The 24,715-nt window shown below is 35.3% G+C and overlaps 1 protein-coding gene across 3 annotated transcripts in view; it reads left to right on the top strand.

Moving 5' to 3' along the window:
- The window catches only part of TBC1D15 (TBC1 domain family member 15), a 35,661-nt gene extending 11,265 nt beyond the window's left edge, over positions 1-24,396 (top strand). The window contains exons 3-18 of one of the 3 annotated variants that reach the window (XM_050983929.1): positions 104-178; positions 902-1,040; positions 2,814-3,024; positions 7,036-7,135; positions 8,157-8,354; positions 9,790-9,918; positions 11,414-11,517; positions 11,778-11,872; positions 13,237-13,353; positions 16,140-16,240; positions 16,933-17,032; positions 17,382-17,479; positions 18,120-18,209; positions 21,505-21,621; positions 22,262-22,348; positions 23,035-24,396. In XM_050983929.1, coding sequence (XP_050839886.1) covers positions 104-178; positions 902-1,040; positions 2,814-3,024; positions 7,036-7,135; positions 8,157-8,354; positions 9,790-9,918; positions 11,414-11,517; positions 11,778-11,872; positions 13,237-13,353; positions 16,140-16,240; positions 16,933-17,032; positions 17,382-17,479; positions 18,120-18,209; positions 21,505-21,621; positions 22,262-22,348; positions 23,035-23,241 — 1,968 coding nt within the window. In that variant the 3' untranslated portion in view covers positions 23,242-24,396. The remainder of the gene's footprint in view (positions 1-103; positions 179-901; positions 1,041-2,813; positions 3,025-7,035; positions 7,136-8,156; positions 8,355-9,789; positions 9,919-11,413; positions 11,518-11,777; positions 11,873-13,236; positions 13,354-16,139; positions 16,241-16,932; positions 17,033-17,381; positions 17,480-18,119; positions 18,210-21,504; positions 21,622-22,261; positions 22,349-23,034) is intronic. The other 2 variants (XM_030238084.2, XM_050983950.1) reach the window with 2 other exon arrangements.
- Positions 24,397-24,715: the final 319 nt, after the last annotated feature.

Raw genomic sequence — 24,715 nt, forward strand, 5'->3', positions numbered from 1 at the left:
GTTATCATTTATATGTATATGTAAGTTTTAACACAGTCACACCGTGACTATATATGGCAATAGGTACTTTGTAGTGTTGAATTTTTTGTGATTTGTGTTGTAGGAAAATGAAGTGGTAGTAGACTGGAGACCACTGGATGAGACTTTGGATACTTCTAATATCCTCTGTGCTGGAAAGGTTTGTTTGTTAGTTGTCAGTGTTCTTCATTATGTTTCTCTAGAGATTTTATTTTGTGTTAACTAATGCATAGGTGATTTCATAACTGGAAGCAAAGCTTATTTATTATTGGTAGTAATAGCTATATGTAGGAATCTTATTTGCAGACTGCAGGTCAGTTCAGGTTATTAAAATACATGTGTACGTTGACTGTATTTATTTTTTACTTGGTTCACAAATAAAATAGTAGAGGACTAACTATGAATAGTAAAGACCAAATGAGTGCAAATATATCACAATCACCAGTCCCTCTGCATCTACTGTGTTGTAGTTTGGTGATTCACTCTTCATAGTTAGACACGAAAATGAGAAGTGTTGTTCTAATGCCAAATAAAAATAGAAGTCTGTGGAGGTTCACGATGCAGTGATATGTGGTATTTAATCAGTATTAAGAGGATGTGACTAAAAAAGATTCAAGTTTTACACTTAAATGAATAATTGCTTATGTTCATAGAGTCTGCAAGAGAGGCAAAGACATTTTAGGATGTTAGAATTTACTAAGTAAAACCACATAGTCTTAGTCTTAAGTCCAAACTTCCTGTGTTGAACTGTATTATGTTTCCAAGGATTTCAATACATTTTCTTTTAATCTAAAAAAATAAAGATGCTGATTCTTCAGGTTGGAGCTGAGAAATGAGGTCAATTTTCATGTTTTTTGATAGTTGTTTTTGTTGTTTTTCTCAGGATTCCAGTTCTGTTGTGGAGTGGACTCAAACTCCGAAAGAAAAATGTTCCCGAGGAGCAGATCGTCCAAGTAGTTATGAAGCAGAATGGGACATGGTCACCACAGTCTCTTTTAAGAAGAAACCTCATTCAAATGGAGGTACTGAAAAAAAAATGTGGAGGGCTTTTTTGTGTGTACAGTGTTTTGGTTTTCTTCCATGGTGGTAACTTGTAACTGAAGAATTGCCTTTAAGAATAGCCTTTTTGAAAGGCTGGGATTCATTTGTGGTAAGAGATGAATCTCTGGGTGTGGAAAACAAATTCACAAGTGGAATAGCTGTCATCTGCCTCTGTTTTTTTCCTTAAATTGGTAGAGAATTGTATTGAAAAAGAACACTAAGTCTAACTTCTTGCTTCGTCATTAGATGTAGTAGCAGTTTTATCTGCACTGGGCTTGCATTCCTTAAAACAAGTGGAATTCAAACTAGGTGTCATGATAGAAATGAAATTGGAAAAATAAGTGGGTTACTACTCAAATGCTTTTCCATACTACAGCAGCAGGGGGAGATGGAATGTACAGTTATGGCATACATGGGTCTTTAATATGGTCGTTTTTAGGTGGGCAAAATAATTCTATTGCCACAACATTTTTGTTATAGTGCCTCAGTAGAGATGTTGAAAAACAAGTTGTGATGAAAGAACAGTGATTCTCGAGTAATCTTTTTTTTCTCTGATACTCACATAGTGTTTTTTCTTTAATAATATGTGTTTTCCGTGTATTAGTTTACAGCCTGTAGCTGGGGATTATTGTGCTTGTTTTACCGTCTTAATAGTAGTTTTAAATGTCATGTCTGCCATGCATGACTACAGGGTTTGGATGTCAGATTATGAATGTTTTTGAGTGAAGCTCAGTCCTTGGCTTTTATAGATACACACACACAGCATCTCTTTTGGGTAAATATAGTTTACCACATCACTAGTTTGTATTGAATTTTCATTTCCAGTCAGCAGGGCATTCCTTCATCCATGGTGAGTGTCACTGAGGACTACAGACTTGGATTATGCTTTTTGCCACTTCTTACTTATTTCCAACTGCTGTAATTTGATGGGAGCAGGCTATGGGGTGTCCCAAATTCCTTCTGGACATGCTAGTAACTTTGTGTCCTCTGGTAAAGTAGACTTTAATCCCTTCTCTTTGAATATATGCAGTTTTGCACAGCATGTATGCAAGCCTGCACACTACAGAAGGAAAAGGTGAGGGGGAGATTTCCAATTCCTTTGCCCTTACTTTGGTAGCAGCCTTACACGACGTGTGGCTAGTAACTCTGGGTAATATATAGGTTACAGGATTGTAGCACTTATCATTTTTAGTTTGAGTAAGTAGCACCACCTGGTAGAGGTGCAGGTTGGATTTAGCTTGCTGCTGGAATTTGATACAGCAGATGTACATTTAACTGCTTGATCACTTCTGTTTTAGGATCACAGAGTATTTTGAGTTGCAGGTGACCCACAGGGATCATTAAAGTCCAACTCCTGGCCCTGTACAGGACAACCCCAAGAATCACATCATGTACCTGAGAGTGTTGTCCAAATACTTCTTGAACTCTTGTTAAGTTTAATGCTATGACCATTTCCCTGGGAGACTGCTCCAGTGCTCAACCATCCTCTGGGTGAAAAACCTTTTCCTATAAACAGTAGGTGCAGTTTTAGGGGAGTAGCCTGATGGGCTTGTTGATTGTTTTACAAGTCCATAGAAGACAAGGAGGCTCAAAGGGAAATCCAGAAGTAGAAGTTACTGTGTGCATTTTATTTTTAAAACAAATGCTGGTGTTTGTTTTGAGTTTGTTTTTTTAGGAACAGTGACAGATATAATGTATTTATAATAGCTAACACTGAAAGTCAAACTGAAATGTGTGCTAATTTTGTTTTTAAGATGCTACAACTCATGCAAACAGAGAAAGCAAGTGGTCGTTCCTGTTCAGTTTGACAGATCTGAAATCAATCAAACAAAACAAAGAAGGCATGGGATGGTCTTATTTGGTGTTCTGTCTGAAGGACGATGTGAAGCTTCCAGCTCTTCACTTTCATCATGGAGATAGCAAATCATTGATTAAATGTCTTGAAAAGCACGTTGTACTGAATGAGTAAGTATCAGACAACTCTTAGTTCTGTAAAATACAGATTATTGGTTTACTTAAATCACATAATGAATTTCAGAGTAATACTTCCTGATTGTTATTCCATTCCTTTTTTTATTAGTAGAAATAGTTTTCAAGGTGACTGAAACTGTGGTTTCACATGTGCATTTGGAATGTAAGCTGAAGTTTAAAAATTGTTGGATTGATTTATGAAGTATTTTAGAATCTGAAGTGTTACTAGCTCCAGATGCCTCAGTTGCTCCCTCTAGTGCATGCAGAAGCTTCTTATCAACATGCAGTGTAAAAGTTAAATCCTTCATGAGCTACTTCTATAAAATGGGATATTTTGTGTTACAATTTCAGATTGTCTCCTTTGTGCAAAATATGCATGAGTGTTTATGTGAGTGTGCAAGGTAACTTACACTACTGTCAGCTGAATCAATTGGTATATAAATATTTTCCCCCACAGTTCTGTTCCCCTGTAATTTCTTGCCTGGTCAGTGTTTCACTCTTGATCTTTACTACACAAATCAACTATCTGAGTGTAAATATAGTTAAGAACCTATAATTCTGTTAGATAATTTGGTGTTGTTGTGTAGTTATATTTTGCTACCTCCAGGTTTTTTAATAGTATAACCCTTTTGATCAGCATGCATAAGTGTAGAATAAAATAAAATTTTCTGGTCTCACCATGTAGGCATAAGTATAATCGAAGAAGCCAACAGGTAAATAAGGGTAGAATATGAAGAAATAAATGTGATATGACATGTATACCTTTAACAGCTGTAATGTTAGTGTAGCATGCAATCTGTTTTCAAAAGTGTTTTGCTGTTGTCACTTGCAACATAATAGTGTGATGACAAATTTGAAGGTGGATAGTGAAATGGCTGTAGGAATCCTTACAGAAGGCTCTTCTTACATTAGTAGCATCACTAATGGGGCCAGAGATGCCTTCAACAAGTAGAGCAGGCTGATGCTGAGTAATACTGAGGAAAATTTTGCTGGAGAACAAGTCAGTAGGATGTGAGGGGTTGTATATTTATTAAATTGATCTGTGAAAGGCTTTGACAGTTTCAAGGCATGATGTTGGGGTTTGTGATAATCAGAAGTTTTCAGCTGCTTGGAGAAGGTAGCGTGTGTCCAGTTGGTGGAATGGTGCTGACTGTAGCATTGTATGTGAGCTTTGTAAGGGGAAAAGTCATGAAGACCAAAGGAGGAGCTAGTAGTGGGACAGGATGAACTTGTAAATAGGAATATTCTCTGTACAACTGTAGATTAGAAAATCCTGAATGACAGCTTCATCTTAAATCCTGAGGGTTTTTTTCTCTAGGTTCCCTTCCTTAAACATCCTCATTTGGTTTCATAATTTCCCAGCTTTTGCAGGCATAGGGAAGCATTGTCGTCCTGCCATCCCCCTCCCTCCCTTCCTTTTCCCCCAAGGAAACTGTTCCTTTTTGAGCATATTGCTGTGTTTAGTTATTTGTGGATACCTTCTGACTAGCTGCTAGTAAACTGGGGCAGGTTTTGGGAGCAACTGATGTAGCAAACACTGGTAAAAGACCTGTGTTATATGGTGAGTCACAGAAAGCTTTATATCAGAACTGCGTAATCTGTTGCCTGCAGACTGCAGCAACATATTTTAAATTTTTTAACTGATTTCTAGGATAAGACATCAAAACTTGTTCAAGCTTCCAGGATATGCTGTGCTGCTTGGTATTGCCACCTTGAGCAGTTGAAAACATTAACAAATGCAAGAGCAGATACTTCAGGAACTTAAAGCAAAAAGCAATGATAGTAATGGAAATTCAGTTTGGATGACCTTAAGCATTTACCTGAGCAGGAACTTCCAGTTTTAGTTTTCTTATTCAGTTAAGGTCTCTTCTGTCACCACATTCTCTTCTGTTGTTTAGTTATGAATTATGACGATAATTTTTTTTTCTAAGGAAAGAGAAAAGAACAAATAGGCCATCCAAGTTATGGAAAGGACAGAATCATCTGTTGTTCTGCTGTTTCCTAATGGTTATTCATTCTTTAGTACATAATGTATCTCAGCTCACAACCTCATTTAGGAAAAGATGTTTACTTAGCTGTCTGGATGCCACAAGCAAATATTTGTCAGTGTAATTACTTGTTACTCCAACTTGTATTTTATAAACATGGGATACTGATATTAAGGCAGAAATTTTAGCTTATGTATATATTATCTTTATATAGGTATTTTCTTATGTTCCTTTTACCTCAAAAGATTTTGTTCTTCCCAAACACCATTTTTTATAAATATGACATCATTGCTGAAATCAGCATGAAGCAGCTAAACTGATAAAAATTGTTGTAATTTGTTGTCCTAAGGATTAACAATTGCCTTCTAGTTTGATTGCAGTTGTCTAATATTGAGAAAATACCATGTGCACAGATGACACTTTTTAAGTCACAGGACTATGAGGAAGTTTCAGAAAGTGTATAGCTCACAAATTTTTGAACATTACCTAAGTAGGTGTTGATACCTGCCTGATTGTCCAGAAAGTGTGTTTAATTAAAAGGGAGGTATGGTACAAAGTTTTAATTCTTAAGAGAAACTGACTCAGCCTTTGCCCCTGTGCTGCTCTTTAGAAAAAGCCAATTGAGCTTCATTAAGTGTTGGTGCCTCAGAACTATGACTGTGATGTCTGGCTGTCTCAAAAGAAGATCTCTTGTTGCATTTCATATCCGTCAGTGTTTACAGTGTCCTGTCCTGTTGGAATGGGCAAGAGATAAGGCTTATTAAAATTCTTATCTTTGACTTTAATAACATGGTAGATGATGCAGGTGCTAATAAAAAGAAAAGTAATTTTTCTTTCAAAGACTAGAGATAGTGGATTTAAACTTCGTGAGAGAGCAATAGAGTGATGTTTTATAAATGTAAGTCTGTGCAATGGATTAGGGTCAGATGGTAAAGTGCTTGGCTTTCTCCTGCCTGGATACAAACTGAGGCTTGATTGTCAGCCTGCTTTCTGAGCTGTTCTCTCTTCTGTCACCTACTGAGCAGTAAATTGGTCATTCAGCAGCTGCTTAAGGGAGTAATGGGGTGCCTGTGCTGAAGAAGGGGGCAGAATGGGATGTTGCAGGGGGAGAAGTGTGAGAGCAAAAGAACAGATTCATTACTGGGAGCAGCATGGTTTCAGTGCCTTTGTTGTCACTATTTTCATCTGCCTATGGAACCCTGTTGAGTAGAAAATGTATTGAGCAGGAGTGTACAAATACAGTGAATTAGGCTAAGTCAGGTTTGTGTTCATTAAGCTTTTGGAGTCTAGACAGAAATATATTTGCAGGGCTGTACTGAGCTGGTTCTGTTTTGCAGTACAGTGGCTCTGGTGTCTTTTAAGCTCCTATCAATATGAATCTTAGAATTATTCTGACAGGATCTGTTGTAGTACTATTGATTAGAAATTTGTTGATGTGCTTTCATACATTGAAAAGCAGTTTGTACTCCTTAATGTAATGTTTTATAGGATGCCATAATGTAAGATAACTAAGTGGTAGAAAGAATTCCTTAACTGTATGGATGACATAGGCTCTTTTCAGTTCCTCTATTATGTTAAGGGAGTTTCAGCATATATTGCGTTGAGGCTACATATTGTGTCTCACTACATTTCCTGTGTCACATTTTTTTGTCCATTGTCAAAACTAGAAAAATTTACTTGAAGAAAATTTTGTCACCTAGGTGTAAATGGAGTTACTTTCCAGAGTAATTTGTCAAAAAATTTTTTAAAGCTTCATTTTTCTTGGAATAAAATAGTACAATTCAGAATTAATATGAAAATAACATAATCTTTTGAAAAATGAAGGTTCTGTTTTATGTAGCATTAGTTGGTTAACTTGTGCCAGGGACTGATCTTGCATTACATAATGGATCTTGTATCAAACGTTTTATTTTTTGCACAAAGTCTGAAATGTGACTTCAGAAAACCAGTAAATGTTCTGAGGACTTTACAGAAAAAAACTGTTTCACCCAGATACCCTTTTTTAATTTTATTGCAGATCTCCACATGATGAACGGGTTCTTATTGTGAAGACTCAGAAGTCACTGTCTCAGTCTTTTGAAAATCTCTTTGATGAGCCATCATATGGCTTATTACAAGTATGTATTATCTTCAAATTTTTTATTCTGAAGACATGTATTGAAAAAAATGCGCTCTTTCATGTCAAAGGAACATTTGCTGAGTAATGACTTAATGCCATTGTAGAAGCATTAGCTATATCCTAAACCAAAACCTCACTATAGAAAGTACACTTAATTGTAAGTTGTTTTCTATGATGTAATAACTTCTTAACTTTCCTGTGGTGTTATTTCAAACCTATTCAAGTTCATGCTCTCTGTGATTCATACATTTGCGTTAGTCTTAGCGGGGAAAGGAAATCCCTTAGGAGTTACCACAACATATTAATTATAATTTTCTAAGTTTGCCTTGACTAAGTATTCTTTTAATGGATATTTTCTGATGCTTTTGAAGGGATAATGGAAATACCACAGCAAAGAGGACAGTATTGGCTAAAAATATGGGGTGTTTTAATACTACAACAGCTTATAATTCCGTGGGGCTTGTGGAATGGTGAAAGTCAGCAGCAAAACTTGAGTGACTTAAATGAGGCTAGAAGGTTGATCCACTGATGTGTTGAATGAAAGAAATTCTTCATTAATTAATTACGTTAGTTTCTGGATTTAGTTGTCAAATCAAAATTTGTGTGAAATTCCTAGCAGAGTACCTGATTGTTCAGACTGTTTCCTCTGTGAGGGTGGGGAAACTGGGTGTAAGGTTTCTGTTTTGTGCCATGAATCACTGATAGCAAGCAGTGGATCTGATCCACTTCTATGTGTAGATCAGGCTTACTGATATTGCTGCTATCCAATCTTTCGAATCAATTAGCAGTATTATCTTCATACTTAAGAGTGTTTTTTAATCATGTGATGACTGTTCTGTATTACTACCAATACATCAAACTTAAATAATTTTGAGATCAACAGACCTTCTCTGATGTTTTCAAGTGTGTATGTATATGTATGTATATATATATATATATATACATACATATGTAAGAAATATATTATAAACACAAATGTTTGTGTTTTTCTTGTTTTCCTGTTTTCCATGTTATAACAGAAATGGAAGAAAGATCCATATGTAGTAACAATGGGAAAATTTTCCAAAGTCACAAACTATATTGTTGGTAGTTTACGTTCAAGTGATCAATCAAATCAGAGACGACCACCATCAGAAATGGCAGACTTTCTCAATGATACCATTCCAGGGCTGAAGATAAATCAGCAGGAAGAGCCAGGATTTGAAGTTATTACACGAGTGAGTCTATAATTTAATGATATGGTTGCACTGATTGTTTTTATGCGCTTCTTTAAAAGAATGGTAGGACTTGAAGCATGGTGAATTATACTGTTTATGCAATTGTGGCGTATTACCATTTATTCTCAAGAGTTAAGATCATCATCAGTCACTTTTGAATATGTCGTTTTTATGCATGCAAATGTAAGTTTTCTTTAAAAGGAAGTTTGTAATTAATGAAATGGTGACTATAGTTATGTTAGAAGCACTCCCTTGAAAGGTGACCGATTTTATGTTCAGAGCTTCCTCTGAGGTCAATTAGACCTCCGTTAAGTAAAACTGGAGCATGCAGGCTAATAACCAGCTTTCTTGGCTAATCACTCCTAGCATCTCAGTTTCTTTTGAGATTAAAAAAAATATTTAACTGGATGATTAATGTCTAGGGTGTATAAATTACAGATATATGCATGATTTGAACCAAAGCTAGAATGAACTTATAATAGGATCATGAATCACTGTGGACACCTGTTGAAGTCTTTTACAGGTATGCAGAAAAGGTTTACTTTTAAATGCTTGTGATTTGTTATTTGAGCAGCTTACATATTTTTAAAACATTAAACTCTTTTATATGGGGGATTCTTTTAGTTCAAGCTAGGGTTAATATCTCAGCAGTAGCTGCATGAACTACATAATTCTAAGAAGTTGCTGCCTAGCACTTAATTAAATTGTCAATGAGAAAAAGTACAACAAATGCTATATATGGAAAATAACATTGACCTCTATATCTTAATCTGACAAATGCCTTGGACTTGTAAAGAGTTGAAATACAAATTGATTTGGGGGTTGCTATCATAAAAATATTTTTAGAAATTAAGAATTTGCTTTCTGCTGGATTCTTCTGTACATGGGATATGGGAACTGAGAGACTAAGCACAAACTGAAACTTTTGCTGGGTGTTATAAATTCTAACAGTACATACATCCTTGGTTATTTTAAGAGGCTGTGTACCAAAACTGATCTTTCCAGTCACATTGTGCAGTCTGTGTAGGGATAGCATCTCCAAACCCAAGCTGGTTTTTCAGTTCTCTTGTAAGATGCACTCATGTGTTTCAGGAATGTGTTTTAGAAGTGAAGCTCCTGATTGTCCTTGTTTACTGTGTTGGTGTTTGTGAAATTAGAAAGTTATTTAAAACACACATACATCCTCCAAAATATGAAATATTAACATGCATAGTTAGGTCCAAGTGTCTTACTCTAAAGATCTCCTTGTGTTGGCCCACTCTACTTGCTCATGTGTGTGCAATCTTAGATCCTTAGAGTTGCTGAGGTATGTGCATTTGGAAATGTAATTGCACTGACTATAAGAAACTAGCAAGCTTAGTACCATTTGTGCAGGTGTTTGCAACTACTGAAGGACTTCATTAGGATTCATATAATGCCTTTGTGTGTGTTTCAGATCGACCTAGGGAAACAGCCTGAAGTTAGTAGAAGAGAGCCTGTGTCAGCTGAAGAATGGGCTAAGAATATGGACTCTGAAGGAAGAATTTTAGATGTTGACTACATAAAACGATTGATATTCAAAGGGGTAACTAGTTTTTCTAAACTCAACAAGACCTATGGCTTGATTCTGGCTTTTACTTTCCTCCCCAAACTGTGGATGTGCTGCTTTCATTAACTTGTAATATTTCAGGCAGAACTTTGAGCATGACCCAGACAGTCATGATTGAGAGACTTCAAAAAGCATGGTTTCATGCCAGTCAAATAGCACAGCAGTCTTGCAGCTATATAAAGTGCTCTACTAGGAGAGAGATCTTGTGCCTGGCTAAAGGAAACGAGCTGGAAATACAGAAGCTTAAGTGATAAAAAAATGAAAGTGGCTTTCAGGAAAAGACCAGTATTTCAGTGTTAGGATATTTGGTTTATTCTTTTCTCTTACAATGTTTTTTCCTATCCTTCTCCAGCAGCAGCTTCTGGTTTTGCCCAGCTGTTTGCTGGGATTTGACCCTGTTTAGCAGAGAGTACTAAACACTTTTGCTGATATTTTTACTTGAACTGAGGCATTTTGCAATATGAATGTGAATTTAGTCTCAGTGATGGAAATTCTGGAAACTAATTGTGTCCTTTAGCTTTTTTACCTAATGTTACTTCAGTGTTTATATATTTTGGTGGGAATGCAGCTGCCTTAAAGCATTCATTTTATGCCTGCTGATGCATGTTTCTTGATGCAAGCAGAAATAGAGAATGATAGCACTGTTCCTTTATATTTTTTTTGTCTGATGTGCCCAATTAAGGACCCTTCCACAATCATGAGAATTACTACATACTTTTTCTTCTGTAGCCCACTTTCCTGTCAATCTCTGCCCATTACCAGGGGACTGAGTGCTTTATTTTATTTATGACTCAAGATCCCCAAAGTGGGGACTCTCATAGCAAAAATTCCGTATTGTCATGACTGTACTGCAGGAGTTGCAAGAAACTCTTGATGAGAGCAGGGTATGATTCAGGTCCATACATTTTTGTAATCTAAAATGTTGAGCATTACTTGGGAAGATTTCTGACAAGCAGGCTTCTTGAATGGACATTAGTATTTTTGACTGAAAGATTCATTGAAGGTTGGCTGTGTCTTATGAGATGAAAATATTTGTTTCAAAAAACAAATAAATGGAAGACTAGTCCTCAAGGTCACTTCCTGGCAAGACAGAAGTTTGGCAACTGTAACCAGAAGCAGCATTATATTTTTATACATTTTTAAAGGTCCTTTTATTACTTCTTAAAGTCTGTGATGCCTGTAAGTTCTTTATTTTTAGCAGTGAAGCAAAAATATAGGAAGAAAATTATTTTCTAAAGTTTCTTTTTTTACCTAAGTGTGGATCCAGTGCTTCTACAGTATTCTGTTTAATCATTCTCTTTTCCTCTTGTTTCCTCCCAGTGTGAGACCTAGTTAGCAAGTGATACTTGGCTGCAATGTCAAAAGAAACCAACTTGAACTTGCTACTTTGGGAAGTGTTGTATCAATCTAGGAATGTTTCCTCACGGTATGGTAATACTTTTGTTGATGCATAATACCCATTTTTCCCTAGGGTCTCTGCCATACTTTAAGAAAAGAGGCATGGAAATTTCTTTTGGGATATTTTCCTTGGAACAGCACTAAAGAAGAGAGAGCAAATCTGCAAAAAAGGAAAACGTGAGTATAGTGACTTTTTTCTTAAAAAATAAATTTAAAAGGTGCATCTTTTTTTAAGACACAGTGAAGTAGAAAGCCGTTTGGAAGACAGCTGCTAAAACTGTTGAATGCAAGAACCTGTGACATTTTCTTAACTAAAAACATTACATAAACAGGTGTTGTTATTCCATTTATCTCCAAGAATACATGGAATGAATGAATGCTTAAATTAAAAAAAGGAAATGTCCATGTTTGGTTTCAAAATTGTTGTTCTTCTTCAGGGATGAATATTTCAGGATGAAACTGCAGTGGAAATCTGTCAGTGAGGAACAGGAAAAGCGAAATTCAAGATTAAGAGATTATCGAAGTCTTATAGGTAAATTCATGTTTAGTCACATACCTAAATGCACACACACTTAAAAAAATTAATATGAAATTGAAGAGCCTGCATGAAGAGGCACTAAAAATAAAATGTTGGTATTTTCAGAGGTGTCTAAACTTGGTTATGTAGCTTATATATTTAATGTTGCAATCTGATTTTTGGCTGGATTTTTAAACTTCCTTTACTCAATAACAAAAGACTCTTCATTTTATGTTATGTCATAATGTGTTTCCACTGGAAATGCTAAAATAATGACATACAATAAGAATGTGAAATGTGTCTGTTCATATTTTATAATTTTTTATAGTGATTTGTATATGTGCGTTTTGCACCTACTTCTAAAAATTTCATCAAATTATGCTGAGTATTAGCAGTTTGTATTAGCACCATTTCAGCACCAGTGTTCTGGATTTCTAAATTTTTTTTCAGGAGTCAGGCCAAGATTTCTTTGTTATTCTGAGAGAAAGACTAAACTTTTTCCAGGCAGTTATTCAACACGCAAGCTGAAAGGGTCAAAGTAGTCTTGTCTTGGTAGACTAGTAAACAACATTTTTAGAGAATGATAACAGAAAAAAATATATTCTGAGTTTAAAAAAGGCCAGATGTTTGTTTCTGTTGAAACAATTGTTTTAATTTTTAAGCATTTGAAATGTATGTGGCAGTATTAGAGTTAGGTAGTAAAATACATACAAATCTACAAAATCTCCTTTTATCAAATCGCTTTCAAAATTTTGCAAGATTTCAAAATATATTGGTATTGAATTTCACCTTATTAAGGAGTATGCTGTGTGCTTGGTGTGTTTCAGACATCAAAACTACCTAATGCAAGAGGCAGTTTCATCTGCTATGAGTTACAGGAGCTTGTTAAACAGTATTTATAAAATGCTGTTATCAACTGTCACAGTGTCTTTGAGCTGATCATGTGGGAACTTTCCAGCTATGGATTATGCTGCATTGAACAGTATTCATAAATGACATTGTAGAGTTAGCTCACATAAAATTGTTTTTAATCCTCTTAAGTCTAAAACATTTTTGCTGAATTATAATCAGGATTTTTTTTTCCATAAAATGCATTATCAAAGAAAAGGCAGAAAACTTTAAAATATGTTTGTAAGCAAATACTTTCATTGGAGATAGGAAGGATTTTATTTATTTTAAAACATTCTTTATTTTGAAATGACATTCAGTTATGCAGTTGCCTTAAACACTTCAAAGCTTTGCAACAGTATTTGAGGAAGAAATCATCAGCTTAGATATTCTGAATTAATTTGATACTGGCTTTGTAAAGTGTTTTTGAAAGTGGTTTTGTTTTTGATACTGGTTTTGAAAGTGTTTTTAAATCTGGACTGTTTTCTTAGAAAAAGATGTTAACAGGACAGATCGAACAAATAAGTTCTATGAAGGCGAAGATAATCCAGGACTGATTTTACTTCATGATATTTTGATGACCTATTGCATGTATGACTTCGACTTAGGTAAGTTGTGTCCCTCTGAATGTAAAAGCCTTCTTGGCTTCTGATATGCAGCTTTGCTTATGCGAAGTCCTGTTAATAGAATTGAACTTTTATTGATTGCAATGCTTTTTGTAAATGTTTTAAAAAAGATTTAATAGTTTGTCGTGCTCAATAATATAGATAATTTTGTTCTGTTTTTCTTCCTCTCTTCAATTTGGTGTCTGTCTTAGGCATTTGAACTCATCAATTGTGTTGGGATTGGGAATGAAGTGGTAGTTTGTCTTCACCACAGACCTACTGTTGTGGGATTCTTTTGTTGTTTTTTGCGGTTTAGGTTTTTTTGTGTGAACTTTTTAAAAAAATTGAAGCAGTCTTGCTTTTCAGAGTTTTAAATGGGTTTGGGTCGTTGGAGCTTGTGTGTTATATATGTTTTTAAGACTGATAATATCAATAAAAATGATAAGCCAGCTGCTACTGCTGTAATTAAAGCTCAGCATGCTGAACCAGCTGTTTGTAAATATGGTGTTCTTGTGAATATTTTAAAAGCTGGTTCTTGAGAAGTGCACTTAGCAATCTGTCAAAAATTACATTTTAGTGCATGCATCTGCTGCAGAGGGGAGAGCATATAACATTTTGCTTTTATTGCATTGTTAATGTGATGGCTAGTCTTGGTTTCTTGTTAATTGTCTTGGGAGGGAGGGAAAAGATACTTGCAGTTGGTTCCCCCTTCACCCCGGCATGACATTTGGCTGTTGTATACTTGGGAGATTTTTGGGTATTCTGTATCAGAAAAGTTTTGGGATTCTAAAAGCCCACTTTGTGCCAGGTTTTGAAAACAAAAAGTAAGATTAAATCTTTAACCGCTAATAAACATGCTGCAGAGCTGTAGTTCTGGTCAGCTTTCGTGCTCTCTGAGAGAGGGTCTTGATCTTTGGCTTGAAAAAAGGGAAAACTAAAACTGATGGTTTAAACATGTAGCTGTTTCATCTCTTTCCACGTTTTAAAATTCATTAATGCACAGTGACATTATAGGTGAAAGTAAAGCATATTCACCACTCACTCTGTTAAAAACATTGTTGAGATGGCTTAAATGTGCACACTGGATAAGTCTTTTGTTTTATAAACAAGCAGGAATAATGGAAATACAGTAAATTTGACACAGTAACTGTCCAAGGCTTCTACACATTGGTGCAGTGCTGCTCTTAATCATTTGACAGCAGCTTTAGAGGGGGCTGAATAATGCCACAAGCTGACAGATAGGGAAGGGGACAGAACAGCTGTTAATAGAATATTTTTCTGAGTAAATTCCTTAAGTCTGCATTAATTTAATATTTAGTTTATTATTAAATGGACTGTTAAACTGTCTTGGACAGAATTTTCTCTTTATTTATTTCGCATTTATTTTTAGTTAGCTGTAGTATTTAATATGGGGAACACAACTTTTTTCTTTTGACCTTTTAATTATTTACCTGTTTACTATTACTTACTCTATTTTTATTCTCACAGCTGCTTCATATTTTCAGTTACGGACTCTAATCCTCTTTTCAGTTACAGAGTTGCAATTACATCATTAAGAAAGAAAGTCAGCCAGCTGAGAAATATTATGTTGAACCAATCATTGATGATAGATACTTACATTAATTGTGTTCTCTTATTTAGAGAGGTCAGCAACAATTGGGCAATAGATAAGCTGAGACTAGCAACAGTGGTAATTGGAACAGTAGGGTAGAAGGGGAAAAAATTACCTGTAGTAATTATTATGCTATACTTAAATGGACTGTTAATTACAAACAAGAAAGCTGTAAGAAGCATTTAAAAACTATAAAAATTTGAAAAACTTCTTTTTTACAATAAAGTTTTATCATTGTTTGTAAAAATTATATGCTTTAGTGGTCATTTCCTTCTCCAGTTAAATGAAAGCTTTTCTTGAAAGCATGTGAGCACTTTTTAGGTGGTATGAACTTTATTCACCACTTCTAGACACAAAACATAAAAGCATGTCCTTGAATCAGATCTGGAGACCTGTTGCTTTTGTGCTTCTTGTAAGCAATACTTTGCTATTAATTCCCTTTCTCTCTTTGATAGGTGGAATTCTTCATTGTTTTCTGCTTGATTACACAGATGGTCTTAGGCTTGGATGTATTTAAAGTACTGTCCAAGCAGAACAGTCCCAACTTCCTTAAATAAAGGAGTCTTTAGGGCATATTCAGTGACAGAAAAAAAAAAGTGTAAAATGCAAAGTTTTCATCATAAGAGCTGTTGCACTGTGTTTTTCTGGAATTGCAACTCAACATCTCTTCAAGTGAATTTGAGAAGAAAATCTTCATTAGGGGGTGGGTGGGGCAGTGCAAAGATACTCAAAATTTTAAATGCCTAGAAGAAAGTAATCAAGTACAAATAGAAAGGAGATTATATACAAGTTTGTATTTGTGATGGTGCAAGGTAGAGACTTAATCTTAAAAATATCAATATATGCTTCTGAGTTCTAAATAGGAACATTTTTACTAAAAATATGTTGTTTACAAACTCAGTTTGAACATATTTTAACAGCTATTGGAACAATGTCTTTGCTTTAGGTTCTCTTTAGATTGGCAGAAATGGCTTGTAAATCTTATCAAATCTGTGGGATGTCGGTTCCGACTAATACAAATTTGTCTTTACTGGTAGTTGAAGGGGAGAATTATAGTATCTGTATGTGCTAATATTTGTTTCACTCAGTCATTCATCACACTTGAAAAATTGGTGTTTTTACTGCTGAGTTTAAATTTCTTTTTGCTTTTTTCCCCCTTTGCTTTTTCTCTATCAAGGTTATGTGCAGGGGATGAGCGACTTGCTGTCACCTGTCTTGTACGTTATGGAGAATGAAGTAGATGCCTTTTGGTGCTTTGTATCGTACATGGATCAAATGGTAAAATGAGGCTTTTTTAGCTCACATAAACAGATAAGCCACAGATAGTATTTGGGGTTAATTTTGCTTTATAAATTTCACTGGGTTATTTGAATTCTTTTAAAGGAGTCATTTATGTTTGGAGTCAATTCGCTTTTGTTGATTGAGGTTGTGGTGGGTTTGCGATAGTATTGCTGTGTGGTACAGGCATATTTGGCTCCTTAAGAATTCCAAAGTAACCATCACAGACAAATTTGTATTTATCAGGAGTCCTCAAGCAGGATTTTGTTCAGGATAATGATTTCATTATATACCTGCCTTTTGGCTTTTGTTAAGTGCAGTTTAGACTTCCCACAAACTGAAGCTTTTATGACTTGTGCATGTGGCAAAAGACTGTGTGACTGATAGGAAAATAAAAGAGAATTTTTTTGTTTGAGTGCAGTCATGCTGCTGAAAAGTACAGAGCTTAATCAGATTTAAACTGTCATTTACTACATACAAAAATGGTAGAAAGAAATACAGTTCAGTGCTTTATTTAAACTTTTCAGTAAAAGGCAGACATTTCATTAGACAGAAGTACAGTTAAGTATCTATATATTAAATACCTAAAGGGTGAGAACCACTGTTGCAATGACAAAACTTCTTTTAAAATAGCTGCAAATCTCAAAATTGAGTTAATAGAAGTGACAGTGCTAATGTTTTATTCCATACAGCATCAGAATTTTGAAGAACAGATGCAGGGTATGAAGACACAACTTATTCAGCTGAGTCATTTGCTTCGTTTACTAGACAGTGGATTTTGCAGTTATTTAGGTAGGTGTATTATTTATGCACAGTAACTGAAACAGCTTCCTGTATTCTGTTCCTCACAAGTCTAAATATAATTCCAATATTATATGAGTATAGGACTTGTAACTTTATAATGCCTAAAATGTTTAAATAGTTGCTCCATAAATTGATGCTTATTAAAAAGATAGGGTCATCCTGTTACCAGTTTTAAAAATATGCTGTACTCTTGCAAATATCTTGATTATAAGAAGGTCCTGCCATCTTAAAAATCAGTGGTGTAAGCATGTGCCTGTAAAGTGTGGGGTTTTTTTCTTTTTCACCTGTTGTCTGAACCAAATTTGATGCTTCTGAAGTGTCACACTCTTATTCCTAGAATCTCAAGACTCAGGCTACCTTTATTTTTGCTTCCGGTGGCTTCTTATCAGATTTAAAAGGGAATTTAGTTTTCAAGATATTCTTCGACTATGGGAGGTAAGGAAATATTTCATCATATAAACTTCAGCAGTTTTTGGACTTTAGAAGAAAAAGCATGGATCATTTTGCAAAGTGTTTAATACTCTGATAAATTAAAAAAAAGGAAGGATTTAGTACAATGATCTAAGGACAAGCACGCGTTTCTTGTCTTTTTAGCCTAAAGAACAACTTGTGAAATTAATGCAAAAATACTTATTAGAGCTGGTTTGGATAAATTGGCTGTCCAAAATGATTTGGACAGGAGTCTTCGACAGAGACTCTTTAAGTGAAAGCAGTAAGTGGAGAGTAGCTGTTAACTGTTAATGGAAAACAGCTCATGATAAAAGAAAGAGCATTTGTTTGATTAATTCCATGGTATTGGTGATTCTTTATAGATTAAGCTGAATGAAGCACTGTCAGGGTAGTTTGTGTTAGCCAAAGCCATGAAGAAGATGATGTCAGAAGATCATTCATCTTGATGATGAGGCCTTGTGATGCAGCATAACATTACGTAAAGCATCAAAATGTTGAAGTTCTGATAATTCTGGGTTAATGAGATTTTTTTTTTTTTTATTTAGGTGATCTTGGGATCAGATGAAATAATTAAAATTAACCAATATTCTTGTCTTTAATTTTTCGTTCCCGGAAAATTGAGAAGTGTGTCAACAGTGCAGGTTTATTGTCGAAAATGCGTTTAACAGGGGCACAATATTCACTGAAAACTCAGAAGAAAAGAATAGATGCTCAGGTGAATGGAGGGAGTATTTTATAGGACATTACAGAATATATGTTGAGGAACAGAAGGGTAATGAAAAGAACAGGGCTGAGATTCATAAAGTTTGTACTATAATGAAAAATATTGTTTCTGGTGTGATGAAAAATAATGTTGATACTTTTATTAACTTTTTCCTCTAATGAAAAAGGAGTCACATAAAGAGAAGGACCAGTATTTAAAACTGACTAAAGTAAATATTTTTTAGCTTTTTTATCATCAGTTGCTGGAATTTACTGTCATAGAGTATTGAGGTGGTATTTCAACCAGAGGACAAAAAAGTTTATGGATAACATTCATAAATGAGGAAACCAGTATGTAAAAAACTAGAAGAATACTCTTATTCAAAGCTGTAAATGATAATGACTTGGGAGGGGAGATGCACTCATCTCTTCCCCCCAATATTATGTTGTTTTCTCAGTGTTTCTTAAAGACTAATTTTTCTTTTTAAGTAGATGACAACAGTATTTTTTATACATAGTTTATAGTCCCAGGCAAGCATGTTTTTATCACCTCTGCTATAAGGCATATTTATGTGTACATACAGGAAAGAAACACACTATATTTCTCTCTCAAGTATTTTTTTTCCTCTTTTAGGAAGACGATGGAAACCTTTTGATATATGATAGTCTTGCAGGTTTCTTATAGCGCATCATAATGTATGTTTACTACAAGTATTCAATTTCTTTGCTAGGAGATATGGAATGGGAAAGGGAATGTCTTGTTTTCCTTTTCAAAACAAAATAATTAAGGCATTATGTTAGTGTTTTTATGTGAAGGCCAGAGTCACCTTGATAGTTCATCTTACAGTGGGTTGTTTTTTCTCCAGTGCATAGCCATGCAGCCCCACTGATATCAGTGAAGTAAGTGGGATTTATAAAGGCAAGCTATAGGCACAGGGAGCCTTTTCCCTCCATAGAGAAATTAACTACTTTTTTTTGGTATTTGGCTGAGCAAACCTCATGTCCAGTTTTGTAATAGCATATGAATTGAGAGAATCCATTTGAAGGTAGTATTATGCTATGACATACTCTTGCAAAGCGTAGAATGGAATGAAGGAGAGCTACCATCTGAGATTCCAGTCCAAGGTTCCAGGACTTCTGGGGCTTTTTCTGTCTAATCTGCTAATTTCAGGGTTCTTCTGGATCTCTGTTTCTCTCCTCTGACTCATATGAACCACTTTAGTAAGCATCAGACACTTTTTCCCTGTTCCCACAGGCTTCATGACTTCCAGTGTTCTATCACAAAAAAAGGAATGAAAAAGATTCTTTACTAGTGTGGTTTGTCCCATCTCCACTCACCTTGGACATGGGAGATGCTGGTTCTTATCATCTGGAGTAGAGGCTAACTCCCAGCCTTTGCACTTCCTGAGCAAGAGCCATAACCAGATTGTGGTAGAAAACGTGATTGCTTCATTGCTCTGTGACAGAGTTGCATGTGATAGAGAGGTGACATTCCACCTTCTGTGGATAAGCTGAGACATGTTATGTGAGTGCAGTTATTTGCGATGTTACATGCAGCACCTTTTGTGTGGGGTTAAACTGCTCTGGCTGTGGATGGGTTAACTTACAGCACATTTTAGTAGAGCTTCTCAAAACACAGCCCAGATAGCCTGCTGACCCACTTCTTAGCTGCCCCAAAATTGAAAGTAGTTCAGTCCCTCCTTGACACTGGAGAGGCAGGCAATATCACCTGGTAATTCCAGCCAGTTCTTAATCTTTTGTTTGCACAGTGGTGACTTAGAAGAAACCCAGAAGAAAATTTTGTAACAAAATTACAACTAACTCATACCTAGCTTCCGTGTTATTCTAGTATCAGTCAGTAACAAAGCCAGAATGAGTTGGGAATAAGTTACTTTACAAATGTTGGTTACAGTATTCATGGCTGCTGAGGTTGTGCTGGAACAAACGAGTCTTTACTTGTGTAGCTGTATGAGAAAGAAAAAGGAAAAAAGTTATTGCTCCTTATTTTTATATTTTTACTTTCATACTTATAGTTTAAATGCCAATTTTTCTTCCATCCTTCCGGCATGTTGTGATGCTGCTGTTATGCATTTACATACATAACCTTAAGTGTGTGCTCTGCTCCAGAATTCGAAAGGTTTATCAAAAATGGGTAGCAAAATGTATGGATTTTTTTGGCAGCAACTTGATGTTAAACCAAATCAATGCACAACGGTGTAGACAGACTGTGTTTGGTAATTATAGGCATTTTCATTCAATTGTTATTTTTTATCAGCCTACTTGCATTCCAGTCTGTCTCCTGGAGTGAGAGAATGCTTTAACAGAATATTGGTTGTCTGATAAATATGCAAAATTTAATTTCTGAACTGGATCTTAATTGAAACATTCAAGTTTAATTGCACTCTATATTGGGTGAACTTTCTTTGGATATCTTTGGGATTTATGCAACTCTGTTTACAGGTTACATGTACTAGTAAAGAAAGTTCAAGTATAAGCTCTTCCTCATCTATAAGGCTTTATTCCATCAATAATGATGAAAAGTTTTCTGCTAATAAAGTAACAAATTTTCAGTAGTCTGATTTCTACCTGCCTTTTTTGAGAGTAAATCCATTGTCTTAAATCCTTTTATCTGTCAGGGCATTTGTGCAAGCAGACTTTTGCTTCTTTCTGGTTTTTTTGGGAAAATTGTTCTCCAGCTTTTTGTCCACATACATGTTCTTTTCAAAATAGGGTATTAGTTCTGAGGTTACACATTTCAGTCCCAGTGAACTCAAGAATAATTTTGTCCTCCATGGGATCAAAAGCCAATGTGTCTTCAGTAGGAAGGGAATACCCACCTACCCCCAGTACCTGCATGTTCATGTCTTCAGGACTGGGAACAACTTTAGCACCTTATTTATAAACATTAGAGCCTTTTTAGCTGTTGCTGGGCATGACACTCTTCTGCCAATTCACACTTAATGCAGATACTCTAAACCACACAAATAATTTGTTAGTTTCAGTTACTTCTGTTTCACATGAGCTGAGGCAGAGCCCACTTTCACAGCTCCTCAAGCTCATGCAGTTTAGTACCATTATAGTGGACAATGACTTAAGAAGCAGATAAGCATTTGGTGACTCAGACTTGCAGTTGTCTCTAAAGGGCCAAAAGTAAAATTCCAAATAATTTTAGGAATACTTAGTTGCTTTCAAAACCAGCTTATTGTGAGATAACTGATTTGGCTGGAGGACTTATATTCTAAGAACTACTTTTCTTTTCAATGGAAAAGTATAAGCATTTAAAATGTGGGATTTTTATATTTTAACAGGTCATGTGGACGGAATTGCCTTGTCAGAATTTTCATCTTCTCCTTTGTTGTGCTATCCTAGAATCTGAAAAACAGCAAATAATGGACAAGCACTATGGCTTTAATGAAATACTAAAGGTACCAAATTCTTATGCATTATTGTGCTGGTTTTGGCTGCAGTAGAATTGTCAGAATTGTCTTCCTAGTGGCTAGTTTGTGGCTGTCGTTTGGGTACTAAGCTAAAATATTAGTAACTTTTTGGAGTTAATGCAATATGATTGTGGTTTGTATTGGGGGGGAGGGAAGGGTGCATACCATTTTCTGAAGGGTTAAGTGTCTATCCTGCAATTTTCAAAATGGATGTCTGTGTTTAATGATAAGATCATTAATAGATCTAAAATGGTTCTCTCCTCAGATGAGTTGCTATATTTAATACTAACTTTTGCTTTATCTTCTATGATCTAACTTACCATCTCTGAAAATGTGAGCTGCAGGGGGAAGTATGTTGGAGGGCCAGATATTTTGTCACGTTTAGAAGTACCATGGATTCCTCTTGCAGGCCTTGGATGCTGGTGAAAGGCAGCTGTTCCATGCTGTATCTTTGAGTAGCCATTTCTCCATGAAGTAGAGAAATGGCTATAGACTAGATCTAGCCTTTCACAGCTTAAGAGGCAGGTTAATAAGGTGATACTTACTAGCAGTGCAGTGCAGTATTAATGTATTTTGGGTGAAACAAAGTTATAATTTATCTCACTATACCTTGTGAATCTATTTTTAGCATATCAATGAGCTGTCTATGAAAATTGATGTGGAATATATACTCTGCAAAGCAGAAGCAATTTCTATGCAGATGATGAATTGCAAGGTAAAGATATCTATCTACTGTGAATATTTATAGATAAGAAAATTCTGTAGTTAGCTGTAAGTGTTCATGTATGACTTGTGAAATAACTGAATGTCGGGGTGTACAGTGAAGCATGTTGTGTAGCTGTGCAGTGCCTATGTTCGAGAAGTCTGTAAGCAAGAATAATTTATTTTATAGACTAATACTGTTCACTTGGTGAGACTTGAATTGTGCTTTTTGGTTGTGATTTTTCAACTCTCAATAGGTAACCTCAGTCCAAGAAATTTGGTGTTTGGTGTGCTTGAGAAAAACTAGTTGAAAGATGCATTGCATTGAAAGCATGCCAGACTTATTAGGCAAAAACTAGTGTATCACTCAATGGAACTAATTTCAATAACATGAAGTATAATTGTAACAGTTGATTAGATTTTAACTTTTGTGATGAAGATTATATTAATCAGGATTAATCAGGAATTGATTCCTGAGTGTGTTCCCTTTGCTGTTTTCTTGAAAAACAGCTACAGAAAATGTTAACTCTAATGTATGTATTGCTGAGAGAGATGCTTTCAGTGCAGCTAAATTCAGATGGATGATTTCTCACATGAATGAGTCCTGGGAATGCAGGATGGACAGAGGGGACTTTGTTGTTAACTTTTTGCATTTAATTACAGTGATTTTTAATATTTCCCCTGCCGCCTCCTTTCTAGGAATTGCCTCAAACAGTCAGTGAGATCCTGGGGATAGAGAACAGTTTGGTAACACCGGATTCAGACACAGGAGAGGATGAAAGTGGAGCTGAGTTGAGCTGTCCGACATCGCTATATCAGAGTATCTCAACCCCTGTAATTGCTGCCAATGGGACGAGGGACGGCGCTCAACAGGCGGCCGAGACCCAGAGCCTGACACCTGCCTAATGGTCCCCTTGGAGAAAGACTTTCACTGAGCACATTTTGTTCAAGCACTTGAGAGATGGATATTTAAATTTGGTGTTGATTAAGCTTTAAGGTTGTAAAGAAAATCTGTACTGTAATGCTTTTGCATTAAAGCTTTACAACATGACTCAACTTAACTATTTTTGTAGTTTCTTCTACCAAAATAGCCTTTTGTTTTCAATAACATTCCTTAATATTTTTGTAGCCAAGTGCATTTTCTTTTTGCTGGTAAACTGGAAATGGATGGTGATTAAGAATGAAAGAAATTTCTGCGTTTGCTGAGCTTTCACACATATTGATCTAAGACGGTGTAAGCTCTCTGATTTAAGCAGATTCACAATATGCCACCTGAAGCTGCTGTACAAAATTTTCAAGCTGAAGTGATGCTGATGTGCTAAAGGAGGATTCTTTTGTAAATGGATTTTCCCTATCTCAAATGTTTACAAAAATACTTCTAAGTATTTGTTGCAGGTTGAATGTAGATTTGAAATGGACATTAATACTTGCACAGTTTAATGTCCAAATACTGAATTTTCTGTAATTGGGAGTGGACGAACAGTATATTTTTACATTAACATATCTTCACTTTATATATACATATATATATTTACACACATACACACTATATACACAATTGTTTGTGAATACTAAAAAGGATAGTTGTATTTTCAATATCTAAATAAACTTGACTGTTCATTCATATGAATCAGTTTGACCAAATTAATGCACAGCTCCAACCTGGGCTCTTTTTCAAAACTTTTCTAACTGAAGGTAACTTTCATGTGAATACATTCAGTCCTACACTTGATGTAATTTTGCAATTGATACCTTGCAAACTTTACTAATGTTCATACTTGTTAATATACTAACTGATCAATTAACCACTTACACTGTTTTTATGGCAACATTATTTGGAGAACTGATAAGCAGGTTATAAAAAAGCCAACCAACCAACCACACACCAAAATAGTAATCACAATTAACATTAATGCATTTTTTTTGTATCTGCAAAAGGCAGTATGTTTATTCCATGCCATGCCGATGTCCTCTGACGTTATGTGAAATTTAACATAACTGATTAAGTGTATTCATTATTTGGTAACTATTGTACATATATAAAATAAAAGTCAAAGCTGATTTAGTGTTTTTAATTAAATCATATTTAGAGAAAATTCTAGTTGTCTGGTTGTTAATGTAAGAATATGAGACAGAAGGGAGAGCTAGTGGTTAGTCCATGGATATGACATATTTTGTGGGTAATGGAGGGCTGTGGGAGTTTCTGCTTGTTACTATAGAATGGAACACGCTTTTCCTCTCTGGGTAGTGGAAGTGTGGGATATGGCAGAGCTTGCTTTTCTTGTGGAGCAGTTTACTTTTACAAATGTTATTTGTGCCATCTTAAGCAAATACAAGTAATACAATAGGCTTTAATAGATAAATCAAGTTGTTAAAATAA

Source organism: Serinus canaria, chromosome 1A (assembly GCF_022539315.1).
Source record: "Serinus canaria isolate serCan28SL12 chromosome 1A, serCan2020, whole genome shotgun sequence".
NCBI lineage: Eukaryota > Metazoa > Chordata > Aves > Passeriformes > Fringillidae > Serinus > Serinus canaria.